Below are 24,627 nucleotides of genomic sequence, written 5' to 3' on the forward strand. Positions count from 1 at the left end.
CTCCTGGTAGAATGGGATTTCCTTCTTCCCATTTTCCAATCAATAAGGCATCACTTTTCCCCCAATTTACAGTTGCTGATGAAATATCCTTAAAATCATTAACAATTTGTTGTAGCGTTTCAACATCATCACTATCATTTATAAAAACAATAACGTCATCAGCATATGCAGATAAATGGAAAGCATTATTACACTGTGGCAATGTTAAACCCTTTAACTTGTTTCGTAACATTGACAGCAGTGGTTCTATAGCCAACACATATAACAGCCCAGACATGGCACAACCTTGTCGAACCCCTCTCTGTACATTAAAGGGGGCACACAAACGTCCATTAATTTTAATCACACTTTCAATTTCACAATACATTGCTCTAATCATATCAATAAAACGTGAATTAAAACCAAAAGCTTGTAAAGTGTGCCACAAATACAGGTGTTCAACACGATCAAAAGCCTTCTCTTGGTCAAGAGAAATGAGGCCAATATTTATACCAAGCAGCTTTGAAACCTCTAAAACATCTCTGATTAGAGTTATATTATCAAAAATCGATCTATTTGGTACACAATATGTTTGATCGTAGTGTATCACCTTCCCTATTACTTTACTCAATCTTGTAGCTAATGTTTTAGACAGTATTTTATACTCTGAACACAGGAGAGAAACAGGCCTCCAACTTTTCTTTTTTTGAAGATCACCTTTTTTTGGCAATAAGGTGATAACTGCCCTTCTACAACTAAGGGGAAGAAACCCATTAATAAGGCTTTCATCAAAAACTACCAAGAGATCTTCTCTTAAAATGGACCAGAAAGTTTTATAGAACTCAATGGGTAACCCATCAATCCCGGGGGATTTCCCATTTTCCATACCCATCATTGCAGTATAAAGTTCTTGTTCTGTCAAAGGTTGTTGCAAACTTTCATTACTCTCATCATCGAGTTTTGGCAGACCTTCAAAAAAACTACTATTAGTCATCTCATTTATCAGATCAGCTGTATATAATTTTTTATAAAACTGTGCAGCAGCTTCTCTTATTTCAGACGTTTTAGTTAATTCCTGTCCTGTATCAGAGACCAAAGAGTGAATGATTCTGCTTTGACTATTTATTTTCTCCATACTGAAGAAGAATTTGGAAGGTGCATCCATTTGTGTGATATTCTGGAAACGTGAGCGAACCAGCGCTCCCTGTGCTTTAATGTCCAACAGGTTTGCCAATAAAGTTTTCTTTGATGTCAGAGCTTCAATATGTTCTTTTTTGCCTGTAGATGCTGACAAACTGTACAAATCAACTATCTCAGCCTCTAAAGTATTCATTGATCGAGTTATTTCTCTTGTAACATTAAGAGTGTATTGCTGGCAAAAAATTTTGATTTGTACTTTCCCACAATCCCACCACTGTTGTAGAGAGCTATATAAATTCTTTTGTTGTTTAAAAACATCCCAGAAAAAAGTAAAAGAATCTTTAAAATGCTTGTCATCAAGCAAAGATGTATTAAAATGCCAATAGGCACTGCTTGACTTCACATAATTCACTAATACAGAACAAAGAACCGCACTGTGATCTGAAAAACCTACAGGATTCATTTGACAAGATTTGAAAATATTGAACTGGTGCTTAAAGCTGTAAAACCGATCGAGACATGCCAAAGACAATAAATTATCTTTACAGTGAACCCATGTGTATTGCCTTAATTTTTTATGCATATTTCTCCATACGTCACAGAGATCAAAAGTTTGAACGAGTTGCTTAACAACTCTTTGAGATGCAACATGTTGTTCTAAATGATTTCGGTCTATTTTATCATTTTCTGTACAATTAAAATCTCCACCTAAAAACAGGAGATCATCTGTATTCAAGCTTTTAAGAGTAGCGCCGACTAAATTTAAAAACAAAACCCTTTCCACTCCACTATTAGGAGCATAAATATTTAAAAAAAACCATAACAATTTTTTCAAATTTAACAATAACTTTTAAGAAACAACCTTTTTCAATTTCAACAAATTCATAAGAAACTGGAATCATATTTTTAGAAAATAGAATTGCAACACCTCCACTTACAGAGGATTTGTGACTAAGAAAGAGTTGACCACCCCACTCTCTTTTCCAGTCCACCTCATTTCTTTGATCACTATGCGTTTCTTGTATAAACATGACGTCAACAGACTTCTGATTTATAAATTCATATAACATCATCCGTTTATGAACATCTCTAGCTCCATTTAAATTGAGAGTTCCGATTTTTAGTTGACTCATAGTTTTATTTAAATTCAACAAGAAACTCAGATAGGAAAAGACAGAAAATAAGCACATGGTCAACAAAACCAAGTGTAAGGATTTAAACCATTGCATTCTTTTCATCTCTAGGTATTTGTTTTTTTAACTTGTTTACAAATTTCCGTAAACGGTACACTTCGAGATCTGCGAAAGCCCCTTCTTTTATCAAATATCTAGTGTCCTTCACAAATTGTGCACGATTGGGAAAATAATCCTCAATCTGCACACCTTTTAGCCCTTTCGTTTCCTGAAGAAAAGCACTGATGTCTTCAGCTTTGTACAAAACATTTACTGCTTCATTTTGAGAACAAGCAGAGAACTCTGAACACACAGAAACACTAGAATCAGAGTCATCGTTGTCCGAAGCTATGATTTCATCTTCAACAGCATCACCTATTTTGACTTGTTTACTGACTTTATCATTTCGACTCTTTCTTCTTTTAATTGGAGTTTTGAAAGTTGATTCAACTTCCATGTCCAATCCACAGTCATTCAATCTCGGATTTTCCTTTACAATGTCTACAAAAGACAATGAACTCAACCCCACCGCGTTCTCTGGTACCGCGGACTCCGCCGCAACAACTCCATCATCAACAGTGGAACACGACGCGCGCGTCTCCGCGCTGTTCACTTCTCCTCGCGCGGCGCAAGCAGTGTATTCGCAGGATTCACCGCTGCACTGGATTCACCAACAGCGCTCCCCGCTTCATCTACATCAATCTGCTCGGTGTTCTTGTTCAATTTATCAGGGCAATTACGACTGAGATGCCCGATTTTCGAGCAGCTAAAACATTTAATCGTCATATCAGATGATACGAAGACAGCATAATCAAAGCCTTCTACTTTAAATTTAAAAACCAGGTCAAGTTCATCCTCACCATTCTTAAGAATCATAAACACCTGTCTCCTAAAAGACACGAGATGTTTCACTAGAGGCGATTTACATCCAAGTTGAATTTTTTTGATGGGGGAAACTATCTTTCCATATCGTGACAACTCCTGCACAATCATCTCATCTTTCACAAACGGAGGGACGTTTGAAAGGATTATTTTCTTGGCGGGAGTGCTCAGAGGAAACACCTGCGTGAGTGAACCTTTGATCACAACACCAGTTTGCACTATTTCGTTCGCCTTCTCAATAGTGCTAAAAAAAGCACAAACGCATTATTCATTCGCGAGGCGGACACAATGTTTTCATGACCCACAACCTCTCCTACAGCCAAACAAACATCTTCCACGTTAGCGTTTGAATCAATTTTTACTCCATGACGCCGAGTTAAATTTTCAAAAACCATTGTGTTTGGAGTCGCCATGCTTCCCAGCATAAATGCTGGAAGCAGACTATCCTCACAAAAACGAGAAAAACTAAATACCTCAAAAAAAAATAAACCAACAAAAACACTTACAAGAAAAAGAGAGAAAAGTTTGGAAAAAGCACTCTTACCAGCCACAGTCGGCCACACACATCCACACTCACACGCTCCGCCCACTCGCTCCCAGCATCCACTCCGAGAGACAGAGAGAGAGGGAGAGAGAGAGAGAGAGAGTGTGTGTGTGTGAGAGAGAGAGAGAGAGAGAGAGAGAGAGAGTGTGTGTGTGTGTGTGTGTGTGTGTGTGTGTGTGTGTGAGAGAGAGAGAGAGAGAGAGAGAGAGAGTGTGTGTGTGTGTGTGTGTGTGTGAGAGAGAGAGAGAGAGAGAGTGTGTGTGTGTGTGTGTGTGTGAGAGAGAGAGAGAGAGAGAGAGAGTGTGTGTGTGTGTGTGTGTGTGTGAGAGAGAGAGAGAGAGAGAGAGAGTGTGTGTGTTTGTGTGTGTGTGTGAGAGAGAGAGAGAGAGAGAGAGTGTGTGTTTGTGTGTGTGTGTGTGTGAGAGAGAGAGAGAGAGAGAGAGAACTTTAAAATCTGATTTATTTTACATAGAATTTTCCAGAACATAGTCCAAAAAAGATTTTTTTTTTATAGAAACCAACATCTTAAAACATTTATATAAAAAAAAAAAAAAAATTATATATATATATATATATATATATATATATATATACACATATTTCTATATACATATATACACATATACACATAAATACAACAACCTTCTTCTTTTATAACATTCCAAAACTTAACTCATAATCTTGCCCTCCACAGGGCTTACACAACACACCTTCGGTTCCCCACATCAAAAAAAAAAGGTCTCAATATCATTGATCATTTCATAATAAGCAAACTCCAGCATCAAGCGTCCTTTTATAAACCCTTTTAACATATGCACTGGATCTACTCCACTTAAATTGAGAGTCTTGTTCTTCCTGGTTAACCAAATTGCCATCTTAGCTTTACCAAAAATAAAATTCAGTAACACAACTTTTTATTTATTTGTAGCACTATATTTTGGCCCAAATATAAATAACCCATTAGTAAACAAGAACCCCAACCTTTGACAAACATCTTTTAGCACCCAAAAAAGTTCACTTAATCTTGAACATTCAACAAAAAGATGATTAACTGTTTCAGATTCCCCACAAAAATTACACTCTACACTATGCAAAGAATCCAGATGTGCTTTGTATCTATTTGTAGCTATTGCCCAATGTACAATCCGCCACTGAAAATCACCCAATCTTTTCTCAATGGACTTCTTGTACAGGGACCTCCAACTACCTTTTGGGGAAGATCCTTGCTCTGCCACTCCGATCCACTTTGACTCGATCACTTTGTCAAGTGCTCTTAAATTAAGAGCTTTGACACAAATCATGTATAGGGCTTTCTTAGAAAGATTTTTGAAGTTTCCAAGTTCAGGTGTTCTAAAAGTCAACAGACTCCCTTCAGTCTCTTCCCAATCTCCCACTTCCACAGATACACGTATTTCAGGAAATAATCCTTCAAAGTTCTCCAAATGTAATATCCGAAGACAGAAGAGATTCTTTATCTCCTCCAGCAATCTTTGAAGAACTCGTAAAGACCGAATTTCTATTTGAAGACGCAATTCCTCTGCTGTAATCCACTGGTTATTAATCTTTAAGTGTCCAATTTTACAAATGCCAGCTTTAATCAGATAATTACGAAGAGTGCCCGAATTCAGTAGTTCAGTAGACAAAAGTCCATTAAAAAACAAAGGTTCCTCCAAATTCCAGACATCAACTCTTTCCACAGAAAAAATCTGCCACACCTGTAAAGCTGAAGCATAAAAAGATGTGAGTCCGTCAAGGTCCATATTCTTCAAGTTCATTAAAAACAGATGTCTGTCAAGACCCAGACGACCCACCCTCCTCAAGAGGGCACATGCCACTTCCATCCAGTTCTGATCTTGATAATAAAGAAGCCTTTGGACAGTCTTAAGCCGAAAAGCCGCATACCTGGATTTTAATTCAATTAGGCCTTGTCCTCCTTCATGAACTGGTAGATACAAGACTGCCTCTTTCACCCAGTGCTTTCCAGTCCAGAAAAAATTAACAAGAACTCTCTGGATATCCACAAAAAAATCCATTGGTGGTTCCAGAACATTTAACCTGTGCCACAAGGAGGATGCTACTAAATTGTTGATAACCAGCACTCTTCCCCTATACGATAGCTGAGGCAGCAACCAGTTCCATTTAGACAACTTAGCACATACTTTATCCTTTACATTCTCCCAATATTTTTTTTTTTAAACTCTTCATTTCCCAAATAAATCCCTAAAAATTTGAAACCCATTTTTCCCCATTTTACATTTTCAGGAATAACTGGTAAATCTTCTATTGAATGATCAAGACACCACAAAGCTTCAGTTTTACTCCAATTTAACTTTGCGGATGATGCCTTTTCATATAAACAAAGACAATTACTGATTGCGTTTACATCTTTTTGATTCTGGACAAATACAGTAATATCATCTGCATATGCGGTCAGCTTAATTTCATTATGGATATTATTTCCTATACATATACCAGACACATTTCTCCTAAATAAACACAACAAAGGTTCAACTGCTAATGCATACAGCTGACCAGACAAAGGACATCCCTGTCTGATTCCCCTTTGCATTTGAATTGGTGGACTTAAATCTCCTCCAATTTTCACTAAACATGAAGCGTTTGTATACAAGATCTTAATCCAGGATAAAAAACCATCACCACAACCAAAAGCTTTTAGTGTTCTAAATAAATATTCATGGTCTACACGATCAAACGCCTTCTCTTGATCTAATGATAGAAGACCTAAGTTGGTACCATTTATTTTACAATAATCCAGTAAATCTCTCACTAGAAAAATATTATCATAAATTGTTCTATCTGGAATACAATATGATTGATCCTTATGAATGATATTACCCAAAACACACTTTAATCTATTGACCAAAACTTTTGCTAGAATTTTATAATCAGTAGTGAGGATGGAAACGGGTCTCCAGTTCTTCATGAGACTTAGGTCTCCTTTTTTGGGAATAAGAACAAGAACAGCCCTCTGACAGCTCTTGGGAAGACATTGTTCCTCATAACATTCCTGTACCACCTCATAGAAGTCTCTACCTATGATTTCCCACATAACTTTATAAAATTCCCCCGGCAGACCATCAATACCTGGTGCACGGCCAGGTTTCACCTGTTGTACTGCATCAGTCTGTTCTTGAAAGGAAAAAACACTGTCCAACCTTTCTCGCTGTTTTTCATTAAGAGTAGGAAGTTGTTCAATCAAGTCCAATGTACTTTGTGGATCACAGATTCCAGCTCTAAAAAGTTCTGTATAAAAGTCCACAGAAATTTTCCTCATCTTCTTTGGGTCAGACGTTTTAGACCCATCAGGGAATGTCAGACAATGCATTATATTCTGCTTTTTTGTGACTTTTTCCAGATTAAAAAAATATGTAGTTGGTGCATCCATATCACACACTGACAGAAACCGTGACCTTATTAGTGCCCCCTTAGCTTGCACCTGCAGAAGAGAGGTAAGAGCACTCTTTCTCTCACATAAGTTCTCAGTCATTACAGCATCTGGTTGCAGCAGCAAATTCGCTGTAATCTGCACTATTTCCTTCTCTAAATCGTTGATTTTTCTCTTAATCTGTGTTGTAGAGAAAGAAGAAAACTGCTGACAAAAAATTCGAATTTGTGTTTTTCCCAATTCCCACCACTTAATTAAATTTTCATATTCACCTTTCTGAGAAACCCAAAAACCCCAAAAACATTTAAATCTCTCAATAAAATCTTTCTCCTGTAATAAACGTACATTCTATTTCCAGTAAGGACTTTTGCACTGAGTCTGTGACAAAGTTAAATTACAAGAAACAAAATGATGATCTGAAAAAACACATGGAACAATGTTCGCAGCCAAAATCCTATTATTAGTTCTCTTACAAACATAGAATCGATCTAGTCTAGCTGCACTTATTCTCCCTTGTGAAATTTTTACCCAAGTATATTTTTTTACATTTGAATTCCTCTCTCTCCACACATTCAACAAATTGTTTTGAAAGATAACCTTTTTTAACAAAGCGGGCGATTCAAAATCTGGTTCAGTATTATTTCTATCTAATGTAAAATCAACTGTGCTATTCCAGTCACCTCCTACTATTAGAAAATCATCAGCGTTTACATTTCTCAAATATTCATTCAGTCTTTTAAATAGAATTATTCTTTCTGCACTTCTGTTTGGAGTGTAAATATTAACAAATATAAAATTGTATTCATCAATTTTTGTTTTTACAACAAGAAAGCGACCTTTTTCTAATTCTACCTTTGACAGTATATCTACATTGAGGTAAGGTGAAAAAAGTATGGCTACCCCAGCACTTAAATTGGTTCCATGGCTTAGAGAGTAACTGCCCTCCCAACACAATCCCCAATCTGCCTCATTATTCTCATCACTATGAGTTTCTTGTAAGAAGGTTACATGCGATTCTTTAAGCTTAAGAAACTCAGTTAATAAACCTTGTTTTTCTCTATTCCTCGCTCCATTAACGTTTAAAGAACTAACTTTTATGATTTGCATGATAGAGGAGGGAAAGAGAAACAAGAAAGGAAACAGACAGAGGAAGAAAAAAAAATAAGAGCAGCACCCATCACCATGTGAACCTACTTATTTTTTCTCTTTCCTTTTAAACTTTTTCGAACTACTGTAGCCAGTTTCTTCAAACGAAATCTTTTTTGTTTTGATATGACGTCACAACCTACACTTTTCTGAACACTCATAACTGACCTCAAAAATTTGGCAGCATCAGGAAAAAACTTCAGGACATCAACTTTCTGTCCTTTTGTTTGATCCAAAAAGTAATTAACTTCTTCCACAGAATACAAATCCCCACATGATTGACTTAACTCAAACTCAGAAACTTCTGAACAACTGTCACTATCACATCTTGATTCATCTACACACACGTCATCATCATCGTCATTCTCAACACACTGTAAACCACTTCCACTAGCCTTTTCAATTTCCATATCCTTGCCACATATAGAGCTCTGATCAGCTCCTTCTAAAACACCAAGCACTTTAGGAAAAGAAGAGTCACTCACCTCTGATCTTGATAACGGCTCCTTATCTGACTCAACCTGTCCTTCTGAACGCTCTAGGTTCTCAAGCGAATGAATACGTCCACTGTTGGTTGGGCTTTTCTCTTGAGTCTTCTCTATTTGTTTTTCATTCTGTACTTTTTGTTTTTTACTTTTCGATTGCGCCGACATCTCTTTTAAGAGCGTGGGTCTTTTTTCGGCTTTGTCAGTATTACCGCGATCCGACTGCATTCTCGTTTCATTGTTTTCAGTCTCTGCACTTTTCTCCTCGTTTTTGTCTCTGTGAGGACAAAACAATTTTTTGTGGCCTACGTCGCCGCAATCAAAGCATCTCATACTTTCTGTAGTTGCAAAAATCATATAAGAGCTTTCGCCGTGTTGTATACGGAAGGACACTTCCAAAAACTTTGTCGGTGCTTGCAAAAACATGAAAACCTGTCTCCGAAAAGACATTACGTGCTTCAGTGCGTCGTTCTTACAGCCAAGAGGAACAGCTCTAATTGTACTTGCAAATTTGCCAAAACGACTTAGTTCTTTTATAATCGCTTCGTTTTTAATGAATGGGGGCGCATTCGAGATTATGACACGCGTCGCAGGTGAACGCAGAGGTGTCACCTGCACAAACGTGTCCGACATTTCAATTCCACTCTCTACAAGCACATTCACAAGTTTTTCTTCCTCTAAAAACACAACAACGGCCTTGTTCATCCTAGATGCCGAAACAATCTTATCATGGCCAACAACCTTTCCCATAGCCATAAGAACATCCTCCACCGTGCAAATTTGATCTGGAAAACATTTGCAACCGTTTCCAATAGAGAAACCCAGTGTTCCCTCATTAGAAGGCGATGCCATGTTTAACATCCACGAATGGATGCAACCAAAAATAAAACCAAAATCTTACCTCTTCACAATTAATCTTAAACTACGGTGAGAAAAAAAAAACATAAGTATGGAAAAAAAGAAATATTTAAAGATCAATCATACACCTCACACGCCACCTCTAGCACGCTGCACCGCAAACGCTCGCACATGCGCACAGAGAGAGAGAGAGAGAGAGAAAGAGAGACAAACACACACACACTCACAGCCTAACACCCCATCAGACCTACACACATGTATATAATGTTAAATTCCAAGTTCAGTGTTAGTTTATTTTAGTTTTTGTGTGTTTTATGTACATTATTTCGGCATTATAATCCTTTTTATTTTATTTATTAATCTTATAATATTATGTTTTATTTTATTTTATTTTATTCAACTATTATTATAATTTTTGTGTACTTAATGTTCAAAATCAATTTCTATGTTGTTATTTGATGCTTTGGCAATACAAAATGTATTTTGAGTTTGTTGAAATTGAAATTGTGAGTCATTTACTCACACAGACATACACAAGTTCACATGACACTCATGTACTTTCCCTCTCTCTCTCTCTCTCTCTCTCTCTCTCTCTCACACACACACACACACACACACTCTCTCTCTCTCTCTCTCTCTCTCGCTCTCTCTCTCTCACACACACACACACACACACTCTCTCTCTCTCTCTCTCTCTCTCTCTCTCTCTCTCTCTCTCTCTCTCTCTCTCTCTCTCTCACACACACACACACACACACAACAATGCTTCAGTTCTGTTTCAACTTGTCACAGAGCATGTTTAGACTTACTGATGATGAGGCACTCCTGAGTGTGTGTGTGTGTGTGTTTGTGTGTGGTTGATCTGAAATATTATTTCTCACATTATAATGTTAATTTCAGCATTTACCAATGCATTAAAGTTGTGCTTGTTAACATTAGTTAATGCACTGTGCATTAACATGAACTAACAACAAACAGACAAATGATTTTCATTAACTAACATTAATAAAGATTAGTAACAACAAATGAAACCTTATTGTAAAGTGTTACCAAAATCTATTATGAGGAAATAGATTACAGTGTAGATACATGCAAAGGCACGTATCAATATTAGCATGAATGATTCTTCAGATCTTGCAGCTTGCTGAGAGATGTGGCTTGTTGTAGTGGTCAGATTTGGCGTTTTCTCCTAGTGGATGAAAAAACAGGTGGAAAAGTCCCATAGATTCACACTGAAGTAGAGATATTGAGATTTGGGTTGGGCTTTTGACTCGGGCCTGTAAATAACCACTTACCAATCTTGAATTTCAGTGCTGAATTTTGCAGGAAGCACCACACGGTTCTAGTTTAAAGCTAATTGCATTTGGAAGAACTCATCTGTCTACCTTTGAACCCTTTGCTTTATCTTTCCAGTTCTCTTTTCTCCTGTGCATGCTTGAATGGTGTTATTCACACAGGCAGGGTCTTGAGGGGCTTGGTCCACGAGGATCTGGACTCCGCCAGAGAGAGCTCAGAGAGAACGGGTGATAACGTCTCAGGTTGAGGAGACTTTGAGATGAGTGTTTGACTGTGGGCTCATCAGCTGAGGACATGTGATTCTGTCAGTTTGGATAATGTACTATGTGAAAAAGAAGGTAAAGATTTTGCCTTCGCTTGACTTGTGTTGCAGTTTGGTCATCTTATTTCACATTGGTTCAGAGGATTTGTGGGAATCATTACCCATCGTGCTTTTTTCCTGAACTTTGAGTTGTTATGTAAAACATGTCTGCATGATTCAAGTGTTTATGTTAGCATTTGTGATATTTGCTTTTATTGCTTGAGGTTTTGAAGATCATTTTATGTCAGATTTATATAATGAATGTGTAAAGATTTTTACATTTGATTTATACATTTGATTTCTGTGAAATGATTCAATGATGTTGTGGTTACTTAGATGTAGCTATGTCATTGCTAGGGTGTTCTGAGGGGTTGCTAGGGCGTTTCTAAGGTGTTATTGGTGGTTGTTTGGTGGATCCTTACTGGCCCAAGATAAAAGATCCCAGCCAAAGTCTCTATGATATTCTGGATTTTAGAAATGACTCTAGCTTCCAAGTCTATAAGATTTCCCACATTTTTTTTTGTAGTTACAAATCATAAAAGTAATGACCCACATCTCTTCAAAAAACTGCATAAATAATTTATGTCCATGCAAAAATATGGAAGCCCATTTCCGCCACTGAATAATGAAAAAAGCAGCAAAAAAAAAAGTATTGTGACTTTTTATCTCACAACTCTGACATTTTTCCTTAGAATTGTGTGATATAAACTTGCTATTGCGAGTTATAAAGTCAGAATTGAGATATAAATTCACAGTTCTAAGTAAGTCACTAATTTTTAATAATAAATTTTAATTTTAAATTTTAATAATTTCTAATAATTTTTTTTATTCAGTTTGGAAACTGGCTTTCATACAAATGGTATTGGACAATAATAATAATAATAATAAAAAAAAAACACTACACTTGCATATAGTGATGCTAACTTTTCTAAACAATTAGTTCAAAATGCATGGAAATATGAAACAATTAAAGCAAAACATAGAAAAGTGTGGGCTCATCAAAAGCATGGTTCGTTACCAAATTAGCTCAAGGTATCATCTTATAATGTCTTTGTCCAGCTGAGCTTTACTTTTAACACATTAGTTGGGGCACAACGCATGGAGACACTTCATAATTTATGTGTGGTGGGCATGATCTGTGAGTTTTGTGTTTGTAAGTTAGAGAAGAGAATGGCAGGCAATTAGACATTGGACAGATTTGGGCTGTGTTTTACAACCTACCCTTGGCCTGGAGGCATGACTCCCTCTCGTACGTCCCGACGCGGTGTAACTGGAGCTTGAGAAGTGAAGTGGATGGAGTCTTATCTCCTCCCTCTTTCCCTTAATGTCAACTTTCTGCCTCCCTCCTTCACCTGCCTCCCTCCCACTTTACCTGTCTCTTTCTGCCTCTCCTCTCAGTCTCAGTACAGCCTACTGAGCAGCAGTATGGAACAAGGTTTGGGGAACAGAGCAGCGTCTAGCAGTCCCTACAGCTCAGAGACCGCCTCCAACGTGCCAACGCCGTCACCCTACTCCCAGCCGAACTCGACCTTCGAGGCCATGTCTCCAGCCCCGGCCATCCCCTCCAACACTGACTACCCCGGGCCGCACAACTTCGAGGTCACCTTCCAGCAGTCGAGCACGGCCAAGTCAGCCACCTGGACGGTGAGTACGGCGTCTCAGTTGTGGTGCAACCGTATCACGTGAGCTTCTGCACAAACTTCTTTTCCCACACTCACCGATGGCTTCGCTTGCAAAGTGCAGGCGTACGTTATACTCTTCTTCTGTTCCTTGTTTGCCCTTTCTTCGCTCTCTGTTTTTGGCGGCTTATTTTCTAGACTCATTTTGGCGGCGTTCCCGCTTTGTTCCTCTTTTTAAACATGTATCTTACAATGAAACCTCTGTATAGGAGCAACTGACATGAAATTTCAAGCAGTGTCCCATGGTGTGACATGCCATTATTCTCCGAATAACCTACACTACTCCTAAAAAGTTAGGGGTCGGTATGATTTTAGATGGTTTTGAAAGAAAATTCTTATGGCTGCATTTATATGAAATATTATTACAATTTAAAATAACTCTTTACATTTAACTTTTTTTTTTAATTAAACAAAAAAATGAATTCCTGTGACGGTGCAGCTGAATTTTCAGCAGCTATTAAAACCAGTCACATGATCTTTTAGAAATCATTCTTATATTTTCATGGAAACTGAATTCTGAAGTCCATAAGAACAGCATTTATTTAAAAGTATAGTTTGATATATATTTGAGAATATAACTTTATGTAGTTTAGAACTATGTAAGAGTCTTGATTGTCACTTTTGATTCATTTAAAGCATCCCCGCTAAAAAAAAAAAAAGTATTTCTTAATAAAAATCTTACTGACCCTAAACTTTACCCCCAAATTATTTCTATTATTATTATACAAGCAGTTATATGTCCTTATTCACATTCACAAGTTTTATGGACTTTTTAGTTTTTAGGAATTCTATGAGCTGCAAAATAAACTTTTTAATTGCAAAAATTAGACAATATAAACAAAATGATGAGAAGTAGATATTCCTTTCCTTCAGCATACATATAAATTGATACTTGGTGTTAAGAAAATAAGGTGTGTTATTTGTCAGCTTTATTTGTATTTATTTTTAGTTTCTCAGTTGGGCTACTCGTGTGTACTTTTATGACTCTAGATACAGTTCTCAGCCCCTTCTTTGAGAAACAATTATTCAGAAAGTGCAAATCCTTTATGTCAAATGCAATTTAGTTTGTTTTATCGAAATGCTACGATTGTTCTGAATCCCTTAGTAAACCTTTAAAAGGACAGAAACGTAACGTTTACATTTTTTGAATCCAACATTGTTTGCTTTGGATTTTAGAATTTGTATCGAAGTTATTCGATAATGAAGCTTTGCAAGTAAATTTCTGAAATTTGAAAGAGAAAATTTCCTTGTGCACCATAATGCCAGGGCGTTGCTGTAGTATTTAATCACAGTAAGGCATGTAGCATGTGGATTAGGCATTTCCTAGGGCTTTTTGAGTGGTTGCTAGAGCATTGCTTGGTGGTTGCTGGGATGTTCTGGTTGGCTGCTCACAGAATTATGTAACAAAGTTTAATAGTTTGGGTTATGGGTTAGTTCAGATCTTTATAAGAGAGATGGCACTCATAAGGTTTATCTCATTCATAACATGCATCCACATAGAAAAAAAAATGACAGTAATGTCAAGCAGGGAAGCTTGAAACCAGAGCAAGTCCAGTGTCTCCCTGAAGAAATGTGCTACATCAGTCTGTCATGAAGATGGCTCTCTGAAACAGGAGACGGGGCTCTTTCCTCTGTCAGATGTTTGTAGGATGAAGTCAAGCGTGAGGCTTGGTCTCTGACTCTCTGTGTAAGGTGAGAGCGGTCCCAGGGTCATCACTCAGTGTCACACCGTCACGCTCCATTCTCCAAGACCAGGCCTCTGAGAGCTACAATCACAGCAGTAAAGCTTTTAAAATGGGCAGAAGTGGAGTTTTCAGCACAGATTGCTGTTTTCGTTTGAGGATAAGAGAATGGGCCCAACATTTGAGAGTGTTTGGCTCCTTAGCTAGCACCATAGCTATAATGCTACTGAATCAAAATATTAATGTTAGCGTTTCTGATCAAAAATGAATTTGCTTTACTGTGTCATACCTATTTATATATGACATTTCTTCAGGTAATTAAGAACTATAATCCTAATCTTTTCTCAACCCCTTTTGACTTTCTTTTTTTTTTCTGTGATATTATTATTATTATTATTGTCTCATGTTTTTTCTTTATTTATTTGACATAATTTGTGTTCTGCAGAAGAAAGAAAGACATGCAGGTTTAAAACAACATGAGAGTGATTAAATGATAAGTAATAAAAGTTTCATTTTTGGGTGAACTATGCACTCAGAAGTTTACATTTTGAAAATATGCACAAAAAAAAAAACATTCAAAATAGTATTTCTGCAATGGCATCCATATCTGAAATCTTTCGCTTTTTTTTTGCCTGATGCTTTTTGCAAAAGATTCTCCATGTCACTAGTTGTCTTTAATGAATTCAACATGACTGTATGGCCCAGTGCCACATAAAAACACATACTAAGTGCACCTTTAAAGTGCATGTATTTTTTGATAGTCAGAAGTCTTGACTTTTATACTGATACTTACTAGAGCTGATGCCGCAAACAAAGTAGATTACCAATGTGACACTGTAGAAAAATCTCATTGTCCCATGATTTATTTATTCTTCGTACCCTGAAGAATCCAATAACAGGAGGGCTATCGAGATTTAGAAAGTAGCATTTAGCTGATTATGTGACATCAGCTTGAAAAAAGAACATTTTAACAATCTAAAAATATTTTTACTATTAAGAACCTTTGTGCAGTGGAAAGGTTCCATCAGTGTTTCCTAATGGAACCATCAATGCCAATAAAGAACCTTTATTTTTAAGTCTTCATCCCATATACAAATTGAAGGCAGATTTCAAAGTAGATCCAGAAATTAATATTGGTTCTTCTATCCAAAGTGACATCTGAAGGTGACATCTGAGCAACATTCTTGTTTACTCATCAATATTTTTTATCTGTCTTTTTTTTTAATAGAAAAATGAATAATGCAATGATAATTTTAACTTTGTGTCTGCTAAAATTTAAGTTTCTGTGGTACAGTTGCAGTCAAAGCTAAGATACATGCTAAAGACCACAAAAGGTCTTCGAAGCCTTATCTGTACTAGACATGTGCCGGTATTCGGTAATGCGATATAAGATCACGGTAATGAATATGCACGAAATTGTTATCGTGGTCACTTCTAAATACCGTGAATAATTATATATTACAAATTATCCAGAATTTGGAATGCATTTTAAGAAAGATTTTCCCATCAACTGGTCAAAATGAACAACTCTGCTCTATGCTGCTTGAAAGCACGCATGAGAAACACATGAGGAACACGTGAGAGATGCTGAATGAAAGCACATTCACTGACAGCAGATGGCGCTAAACTGTAGAAAATGCATCCTTTACTCTGGAAACCCCATAAATAAAGCAGCTGCACTACTTTCTAAAACATATTTAAATAGCCATTCAGATTTGTGTATTTGCTATGGTGTTCATCACAGCGCCAAATATTTAAATATTTAGACTAAATAGGCTGTTTATTTTCAAACTTTTTTTTTCATTTTAATCTGGACTACAACATGCTCTAGATATTGTTTGAAAGTGTTTTGATTCTTTATTGTTATTTCACACTTTACATTAGGGCTTCATTGGTTAACATTAATTAATTAATTAGTTAGCAAACTGCCAATGAAAATTCTTCTGAACATTAATTAATCTTAGGTATTCTGGTATTTAATAACACGTTGTTAAAATCGAAAGTTGCAGCTGTGTTATTTAATGAGCTAAGACTTGTATTTTTGAACAAAGATTAATAACTTCTGTAGCAAATGACTAAGGTTAACTAATTAGGTCTTATTGTAAAGTGACAGATTGGTCGTTATAGTTCTTTTGCACTTTAATCTGTGTAAAACTTTTAACTTTATATATTTTTTTCTGTATTGCTTTGTATTGGTATTTAAATGTCCAGTTATTATTGTTATAAGAAAAAAGTTATTTAACCTGTTATACTGTATTATAACCACTTGTTTAAAACTAAATTTCAATAGCGTGATAATACCGAATACCGTGATAAAAACATTAGCAATTAATCGCAACAGGAAAATTTGATACCGGCATATCCCTAGTCTGTACATAGATTAATTTAAGGAATATCATAGATTCTATGCCTTTTTTGTAACTTCAGAACATCTACTAGATGTAAATGTCCGTCACAGGAAGACAAGAAGCTGCTTGCCTCACTTTCTTTTTTTTTCTTCTGGTGACAGCTTTCGTTTTCACTCTGCCGCCCACTCTAAAGATGGTTAAATTGTTTACTTTGTCCTCTAAAAGAAGCGGAGAAAGGAAAAAATGGCTCAGGATTATTGTCAGGATATGTGGAATGCCATGCAGCCTCAAACTGAGGAAATTTCCAGGTGTAATACAAAGGCTTGCTGGTTGAGGATATCTGGGATTATTGTGTAAGTGGTAAAAGCATGATGCTCTTGAGTTTGTGTAGCCTCGGGATGCTTTGGAAGAGGCATGGGGGCATCTGACTGCAATCTACTTGATCCGCAGTGGGCTTCTTACCGCTACCTGAAACAGCATTCCTCTTAGCCAACCTCGTGGATGAACCATTCGTCAACTGCTCAATCGGCTGGGTTAGAATTGTCTAGAATTAGAATGAACTGAATAAATTATTGCCATACTGTTATAGTATTTATTAATATTTTGAATAGCATTTTGTTTTTGTTTTTTTTGTTTTTTTTGTTTTTGTTATGTGCTTTTGTCAATTTTTACTTATTTTTTTGCACTTTTAAAATATTTTTTAATTTGTTTTTATTTCACTTAGTAATAGTAGTAGTTCTTTTAATTTCAGTCATTTGCCAAGGCAAATCGATTTTTAAGTTTTACATTTATATTTGATTGTATTTCAGATTTAGTTCAATTCATGAAAATGATTTAAATACTTTTAATTGTAGTCAACAACTGTGGATGTCAGGTTCCAAAATGACCAAAAATAAATCAATAAAAATACAAACAAACAAATTAATTAAAATAGATGTAGTCCATACCACTTGTGCACTATATTCAAAGTCTTCTGAGAAGAGATCAGAAGTTTTAATCTTTATTGCTTGAAAACACTGCTATATATAGCAGCACTTAAATCTCATTTGAACTTGGGCATATTTCAAATGGGCAAAAACAATTTGAGTGTGAATTATAGATTTTTGTTTTATTCAAACACTTCTTATCATTATCGTATTAATAATGTGTAAGTGAAAAGCTCTGTGTATGTGTGTCCACGTCCCTGTCCTTGGTTCTGAAGTCCTTCCTTCATTCAGCTGTGTTTCTCAGATGACCTTTTGCAAGGTCCTATGATGGGGCTTTTTCATCGCTGAAAAGGTTTTGTTAAAGTCATTTTCTGCTATCTTCCTGAATCATGTCTGTTTCTGCCTGGGCCTTTGCCTCTGTCTTTTAGAGCCCCAATTATGGTATGATATCACCGACTGAATCATAAAAACAAATTGTGTGTTAGGGATAACTGTTTAAAAGCTCTCTCTCAAACACACATTATAGGCTTAAAGCAAGAGCTGTCATAAGGGATGAAAATGAGATCTGACACCTCAGCTTTTCCAATAAAGACCCCCACACTTTTTTTTTTATTATTATTGTTGGCATATAAGTAGGGCAAGTCTGAGCACGTCTATGCTTCTGGAGTATTTGAGGCTGCTCTTCTCAGCTTTTACCCTCATAGTTAGCGAGCGGGTCTAAACACGGCCCAAAGCCAGTGCATCCTTCCTCTCAAAATCACAAAACACACACAACTGGTGAGATTTCATATAAATGCGCAGACACTGCAGAGTTAATGCAAAATTTGTTCATTTTTAAGTATAAAATCGATTGAACTTAAACAGAATGTTCACATAAAAATGAAAAATCATGTTTTTGTTATTACAAACCGAAAGACTTTCTTTCTTGCATAGAATACAAAAAACAATTTAGCCGATTGACCAACTTTTTTATTTAATTTTTTTCCCATGCAGTGAAAGAGGGACATTCTACAAAAACATATCAGTTGCATCATCCAATTTTAACCTAAACTTTTAATGTAATTTTAACATCAACAGAGTTTTGGCACTAAACTGAAACATGCAAAGCAAAATGGTTTACAGTTTAGAAAGAAATGTTACAATTTGTTACAATACTTTTTGGAAAGAAATGTTTTTTGGGTTCTTAAGTTGAATTTGAACAAAACAAGAATTGTTTTAAGAAAAGAAAAGGTGTGTCCCTCCCTGTAAAGAATACTTGTTTCCACATGTTATCGAACAGCAGCCAACTCCAAAGTACAGCCCTCCAAAAATATGGAAATCAGTTATGTACTCTGCGCTCAGGAGATTTTTGGGAAAACATCTGACATCATCCAAACAATGAAAATCAATGGGGTCCCAAACAACAGTGGACATTGGACATTTTCCAAAATATTTTATTTTGTGTTACACAGAACAAATTCATACAGGGATAATTAATGATGACAGAACTTTTATTTTTGGTTGAATAAAATCCTACCTAAAGAAAAACCTCTGAGGAAAAAAATCCTCTTTGTTCATTTTAACTGTCTATGCTATCTACGTTTTTTTCTAACTTTTATATTATTGACTGCAATATGATTTTTATTGCTCATGTACTTTAAGTATTAAGTCGCATTTATTACTGTTTCATTTTCAAAAAACTTTTGAGTATTTTTTTTTTTTCTTTTTCTCATTTCTGTTTCTCTCAGCGTGTATTGGGAGGAACAATGGAGTAGTAGCGTATGTGATGCTGGCTGCAATTTCACAGCCGTTAGCATAGGCAGCACATTTGTGAATTTATTGACGGTGATGGGGAGTTGGCTGAATTTGTGGGTGGCATGCTGAAACATGTCCATCAGGCTGTCAGACTCGTCATTATCACTTAGTCCGCCGAGCCTGCCCGAACCTGCGCCTTCCCAATGCTCACCTTCCTCCATCCCATCATCTTATTCCACCTTACAGCACTTAGACTCGCAGGCGAGCCGTGCAGCGCTGTCAGGGTGATCAAGCAAGCCGTCTACCAACCAAATGCATGTTTCCTGCTCCGTCTTGCGTGCTTGCAGTGTAAAGGGCTTTGTTTAAAAAAAAATGTTTATGCACATGCTCATGCAACTCAAGCTTTTTAACTTTTCGCAGCACACTCTGATGTAAGCATTCATTGACTAATGAGAATTACACACAGGTGGGTCCAGCTTTTAGAAGTCTAGTTCACAATACTGCTTTCCGTTTGATTTTGAGCCCTCAGTAGTTTAGGCCTTTTATGGGTGTGGGATATTCTGTGGGAATTTTGTACAATGGGTGTTAACACAGATTTCATGGATTACAGCAAAATCCTTCAGGTGAAAGACCTCTTAAAAAGGGAAGGCTTTTAAAAGACATTTAAAAATGGTTATTTATTGCAATTTATGGTTCCATGAAGAACCTTTATCATGCATGGATGCTTTCCAATGTTCTTTATAGGGAAAACGAGTCTCTTCCGACTATTAAAATGTTCTTCAAAAATGGTTTTTTTTAAGAACAGTTCACTGAAAGGTTATTTTGAGAACCCAAAGATTCTTCCTTTGCATCGCTGTGAAACCCCCCTTTTTGGACCTTTATTTTAGTGTAAGAAAAACTTTATGCCAGTAACTATTTATTCTCCAGTTCATCATGATATTTAAGTTATTTAAAGAATCTAGAACTGAGAACCCTGATCTGGAGAACCTGTAATGTATCTTCAAGAACGATTAGAAACTTGATCCCTGCAGCAAAAATGGTTCTTGATAACACGTGTGTTCATTGCTGAACCTAAGATGTGCTACGGAGGAAGAATCTATGTAACAGTTTTGAAAGTTTAATGCCGTTTAAGATTCAATGAAGAACCTTTAACATCCATGGAACCTTTCCATTGCACATGATCTTTATAGTGGAATATGGTTCTTCTGAATATCAAAATGTTCTTCACACTAAGAACAAAAAAAGTTTCTTTTAAGAACTGGTGCCAGAAAGGTTCTTTTGCAAATGCTCTTCTGTGGCATTGTTGTAAAAAACCCTCTTTTGGGACCTTTATTTATTAATTTATTTATCGGAGCATCACTAATGGAGCTCTTCCTCTTCCTGTGTGCTGTCAGCACTTTAATGTCCTTATCTTTCAAGCCTTATTTTTGAAGTCTTTTAAATTATTTAAACCAAATGATAATTTCAACTGAAATTCAGTGAAATGCTGAGTAGATGGCTTGAGTGTGAAACAGTGGCAGGGTGATGTGAGTAAGGGTGTGAGATGGGCGTGTTGAGACGTCTGCCTGTGCTCACACACCTGCACCCAATGATTTATGCTGCTCTCCCCTGCCTGTGTGTGTGTGTGTGTGTGTGTGTGTGTGTGCATGCATGCATGTGTGTGATTAATTTACATAATCTCTCAGTGAAAGTGTGTAAAACAACTACAGTTGAACACTATATACACAGAAGAAATTGCACCACTTACAATAGTTTTATGAGATCAGCAGGGAAATCAAAATCACTTTTAGTTTTTTTGTTTTTTTTGGAAATGGTAAACAAAAATCAGATATGAATGATGAAACCTTCACAATGATAACTCGACACAAATTATGCTATGGATTTATCAGAGTGTTGTGTGTTCTGGGTGGTTGCTTACTGAGTCTCTGTGATACTCTTACTCTAAATATGTCTCACATCCCTCAAATAATATTGGGATATTTACTGTAATATTATGAGATTATCAGTTTATCATCCACCATGTGAAAATGGCAGATCTGAACTGGACTGGACTATATTTTTAAAAAAGTGATGCTAATTCAGTTATTCTGTAGTGGCATATCAGAAAGTGACTTTTGAAAAAGTGAGTACGAAATTTATATTGCTCTTAAGTTATTTTAAAAATATTAATTTTTGTCACATTGTATCCTCAACTATTGATCTTTTGTGAAATGTCTGAGTGCTTCTTGTTTGCTTCTCCAAAGATATATAGAAATATATAGAACTTAAAACGGTTTAATAATTCCAAATATGTTTTCATATTTCCTGCTTTCCTTTTAGTCAGCTATTTTGGTTTTGCATTTAGATATTTCATTCTGACACTCACTTTAATTATGGTCAGATGTCACTTGTACTTTTTAAGCTAGACAATGATTTAATGTGGTTTTCTAATGTAGTTTTGAGCTTTATTTGGTGGGATTGCAACATCAGTTGCATTCGGCAAACAGTGTTCATGATATTAAGTTGGCTTGAGAAAGCCAACTTACTGTTCTGGGCCCGGTTCCCCAAAACGTTCTTATCGCTAAGTAGTTCTTAACCTATTCCTTAACCTCTCTCTTAACCTTATGGCACGGTTCCCGAAATGTTCGTACGCTAAGTATATCTTCTGTAAGTCATACTTTCGTAAGGTTGGTCTGGACCATTCGTAGCTCTCTCTTAGCGTTATTTGAGCTCATGACGCTACTGTACAGCAGTCTTTAGAAACCAGCGCAGCGAAGTACAAGTCAAACTATGGTATGTTGACAATTTTGTGGCTCAACAATGATTTTCTGTTATTTTTTAAGACTCATAATAAATTATGTTCGCAATGGATACAGGCCTATTTATGAAGTTGACTTTATGTGGTTACAGAACTAATAAGGTGGTTATTAGCCTAGGCTTTTTCGTAATGTAATTAAAGCGAATTGGCAATCATTTTTTTGATAATTAAAATCTGGCAAACAATTTGGCTCTAAATGGCTAAGATCTTTAAATGGGTAAGCATGGTGGTGTCCAGTAAGCGACCAACTATGGCAGCGATCCAACGTGTTCTTGTATTGAATCAAAGACGGAGTCGGACTCGGAGCCGTTTAGTCCATGTCAGTTTTTTTATTCGGCAAAACTTAAGCCCTTTTGACATTTTGCCTGACGTGGCTATATTAAAAAAAATCCCCTCCCAAGACAACTCATTGTGGAGCAGCTGGACCTTCCCAGACCTGCGCTGGCCAGGCTAATGCGGCGGAATCCTGCTTTAAGCCCTGAAGCCCAGCGCTACATTTTTTTCTTTTTTTTTCCTTTTTTTTTTTTGGCTACAGAGAGATTCATCGAGGTCGTGGGACAGGGCTACAGCCTAATCAAGACCTCTGTGTGGAAGTGCGTCCACAATGTCACCAACGCCCTTCTGCGCCATGCCGGGGATTGCATCCTGGTGGATGGCACACTCATCCCTATCGCCAATCCATCAGTGAATGATCAGGCGTAGGCTACTTATCGCGAAAGGAAGACGCGGCCATAAATGTGCAGGTTATAGTGGACCATAGGGGTGTGATATCTGACCTGGTGGCAAGGTCCAGCAACACTTCAAGTTCCTCTGACAAGAGGCTTGGTGCCCTTTTTTATGTTGCTTCCCCAGCATATTTTGTATCTAACTCTCTCTCTCTCTCTCTCTCTCTCTCTCTCTCTCTCTCTCTGTTCATTGTAGATAGTTTGCTTTTTATTAAAAACATAAACCAATTGCAATCAATACCGCATTAAACAGAAGTAACTGCAGCTGCTTGCCAATCAATTCTAATTGTAAAGTATCTTGCCATTAATATTAAAGTGTATTATATAATTTTTATAAGTCGTTAAACCCATGTCAAGAAGCGGCACAAGTGGCACAACGGGATGGATGATTAGCGAGGGATACCCGGTTTGTCTTACCGTCACAACATATCGTGTGAACATTACTGACCCTTTGATAATTTAATTTATAGTCTATATTTTACTGATAACTTAAACTATGTTAAAATAAATGTTACTGTAATAATTTGAGGAATGTTTCATTTGCATAGAACGTGTAGTCTTACTTAACGCTGTATTGCACCTTCGCGTAAAGTGGAAAATCGATTCATGAGCAACTGATGCCAACTAATTCAGCACCCTGACTTTGGACAGCACTCTTGTAACGTCGGACGTAAGAGGCAGCGTGCTAAGAAGCTTCCTAAGAGACACTTCGGGGAACACACTTAGAAACATCAACAACTTTGGTAAGATATATCTTTCGATGTCTTCTTAGCGCGCTAAGAGTGAACGTTATCGGGGAACCGGGCCCTGCTATTTAAGCTTCTTCTTCTTATTATTATTATTATTATGTTGGCTTGGCTTGGCTTGGCTTGGTTTGGCTTGGTTTGGCTCCTCCTAGGGCTTTAAAGCCACAAGCCCCAAACTCGACAGACACCTGCGGCATAGAGGGGTGCTTGTTGCTATATCTTTTCAGAGTGATCAGACTTAAAGTTTTTTTTTTTTATTAATTTTTAAATGTAAAAATACATTACCCATAGACTTACATTGTCTGAGAAAAATTGCACCCCTACAGTTGCAATACCCGGGAGAGAAGGGAGCTCAGTCTTAGGTTTAGTTTCACTTTTAAATCGGTTAAAAATAATACAATTTCCCTCAAACTGACAAGCTAAACCAACATATCTGATTATTACGGGGGTCAGGGCTCATTAATAATCACGTTCCTCAGCCAAGGCATTCTCACCAGGAGCAAATTTATTCTTGTTTAAGACCTTTTAAAAATAAAATTTTATGGCGATTGCACGCAATCCACCCATTAGAACACACCAAGAGCTAAATGCATGGGATTTCCCCCTTTTTGGTCAATGTATCCCTGCCTCTGCTTTATTATTTTTTAAATTAAATTTATCCCCCCCTCAAAGTGATCAGTGCTACTACACAAGTTTTGTGATCCGTCTTGCCACTAATCACAGATCCGTGGTTTGATTAAAGTCAGTTTTATCTTAAAATGCTCTACTTTGGCTGACTCTA

At 36.7% G+C, this 24,627-nt stretch overlaps 1 protein-coding gene across 3 annotated transcripts in view; it reads left to right on the plus strand.

Moving 5' to 3' along the window:
* LOC132115347 (tumor protein p73-like) overlaps positions 1-24,627 on the plus strand; it is a 61,981-nt gene that overhangs the window by 5,563 nt on the left and 31,791 nt on the right. For all 3 annotated transcript variants that reach the window (XM_059523768.1, XM_059523769.1, XM_059523770.1), the window contains exon 3: positions 12,608-12,853. In XM_059523768.1, coding sequence (XP_059379751.1) covers positions 12,608-12,853 — 246 coding nt within the window. The remainder of the gene's footprint in view (positions 1-12,607; positions 12,854-24,627) is intronic.

This window comes from Carassius carassius, chromosome 34, assembly GCF_963082965.1.
Source record: "Carassius carassius chromosome 34, fCarCar2.1, whole genome shotgun sequence".
Taxonomy (NCBI): Eukaryota; Metazoa; Chordata; class Actinopteri; order Cypriniformes; family Cyprinidae; genus Carassius; species Carassius carassius.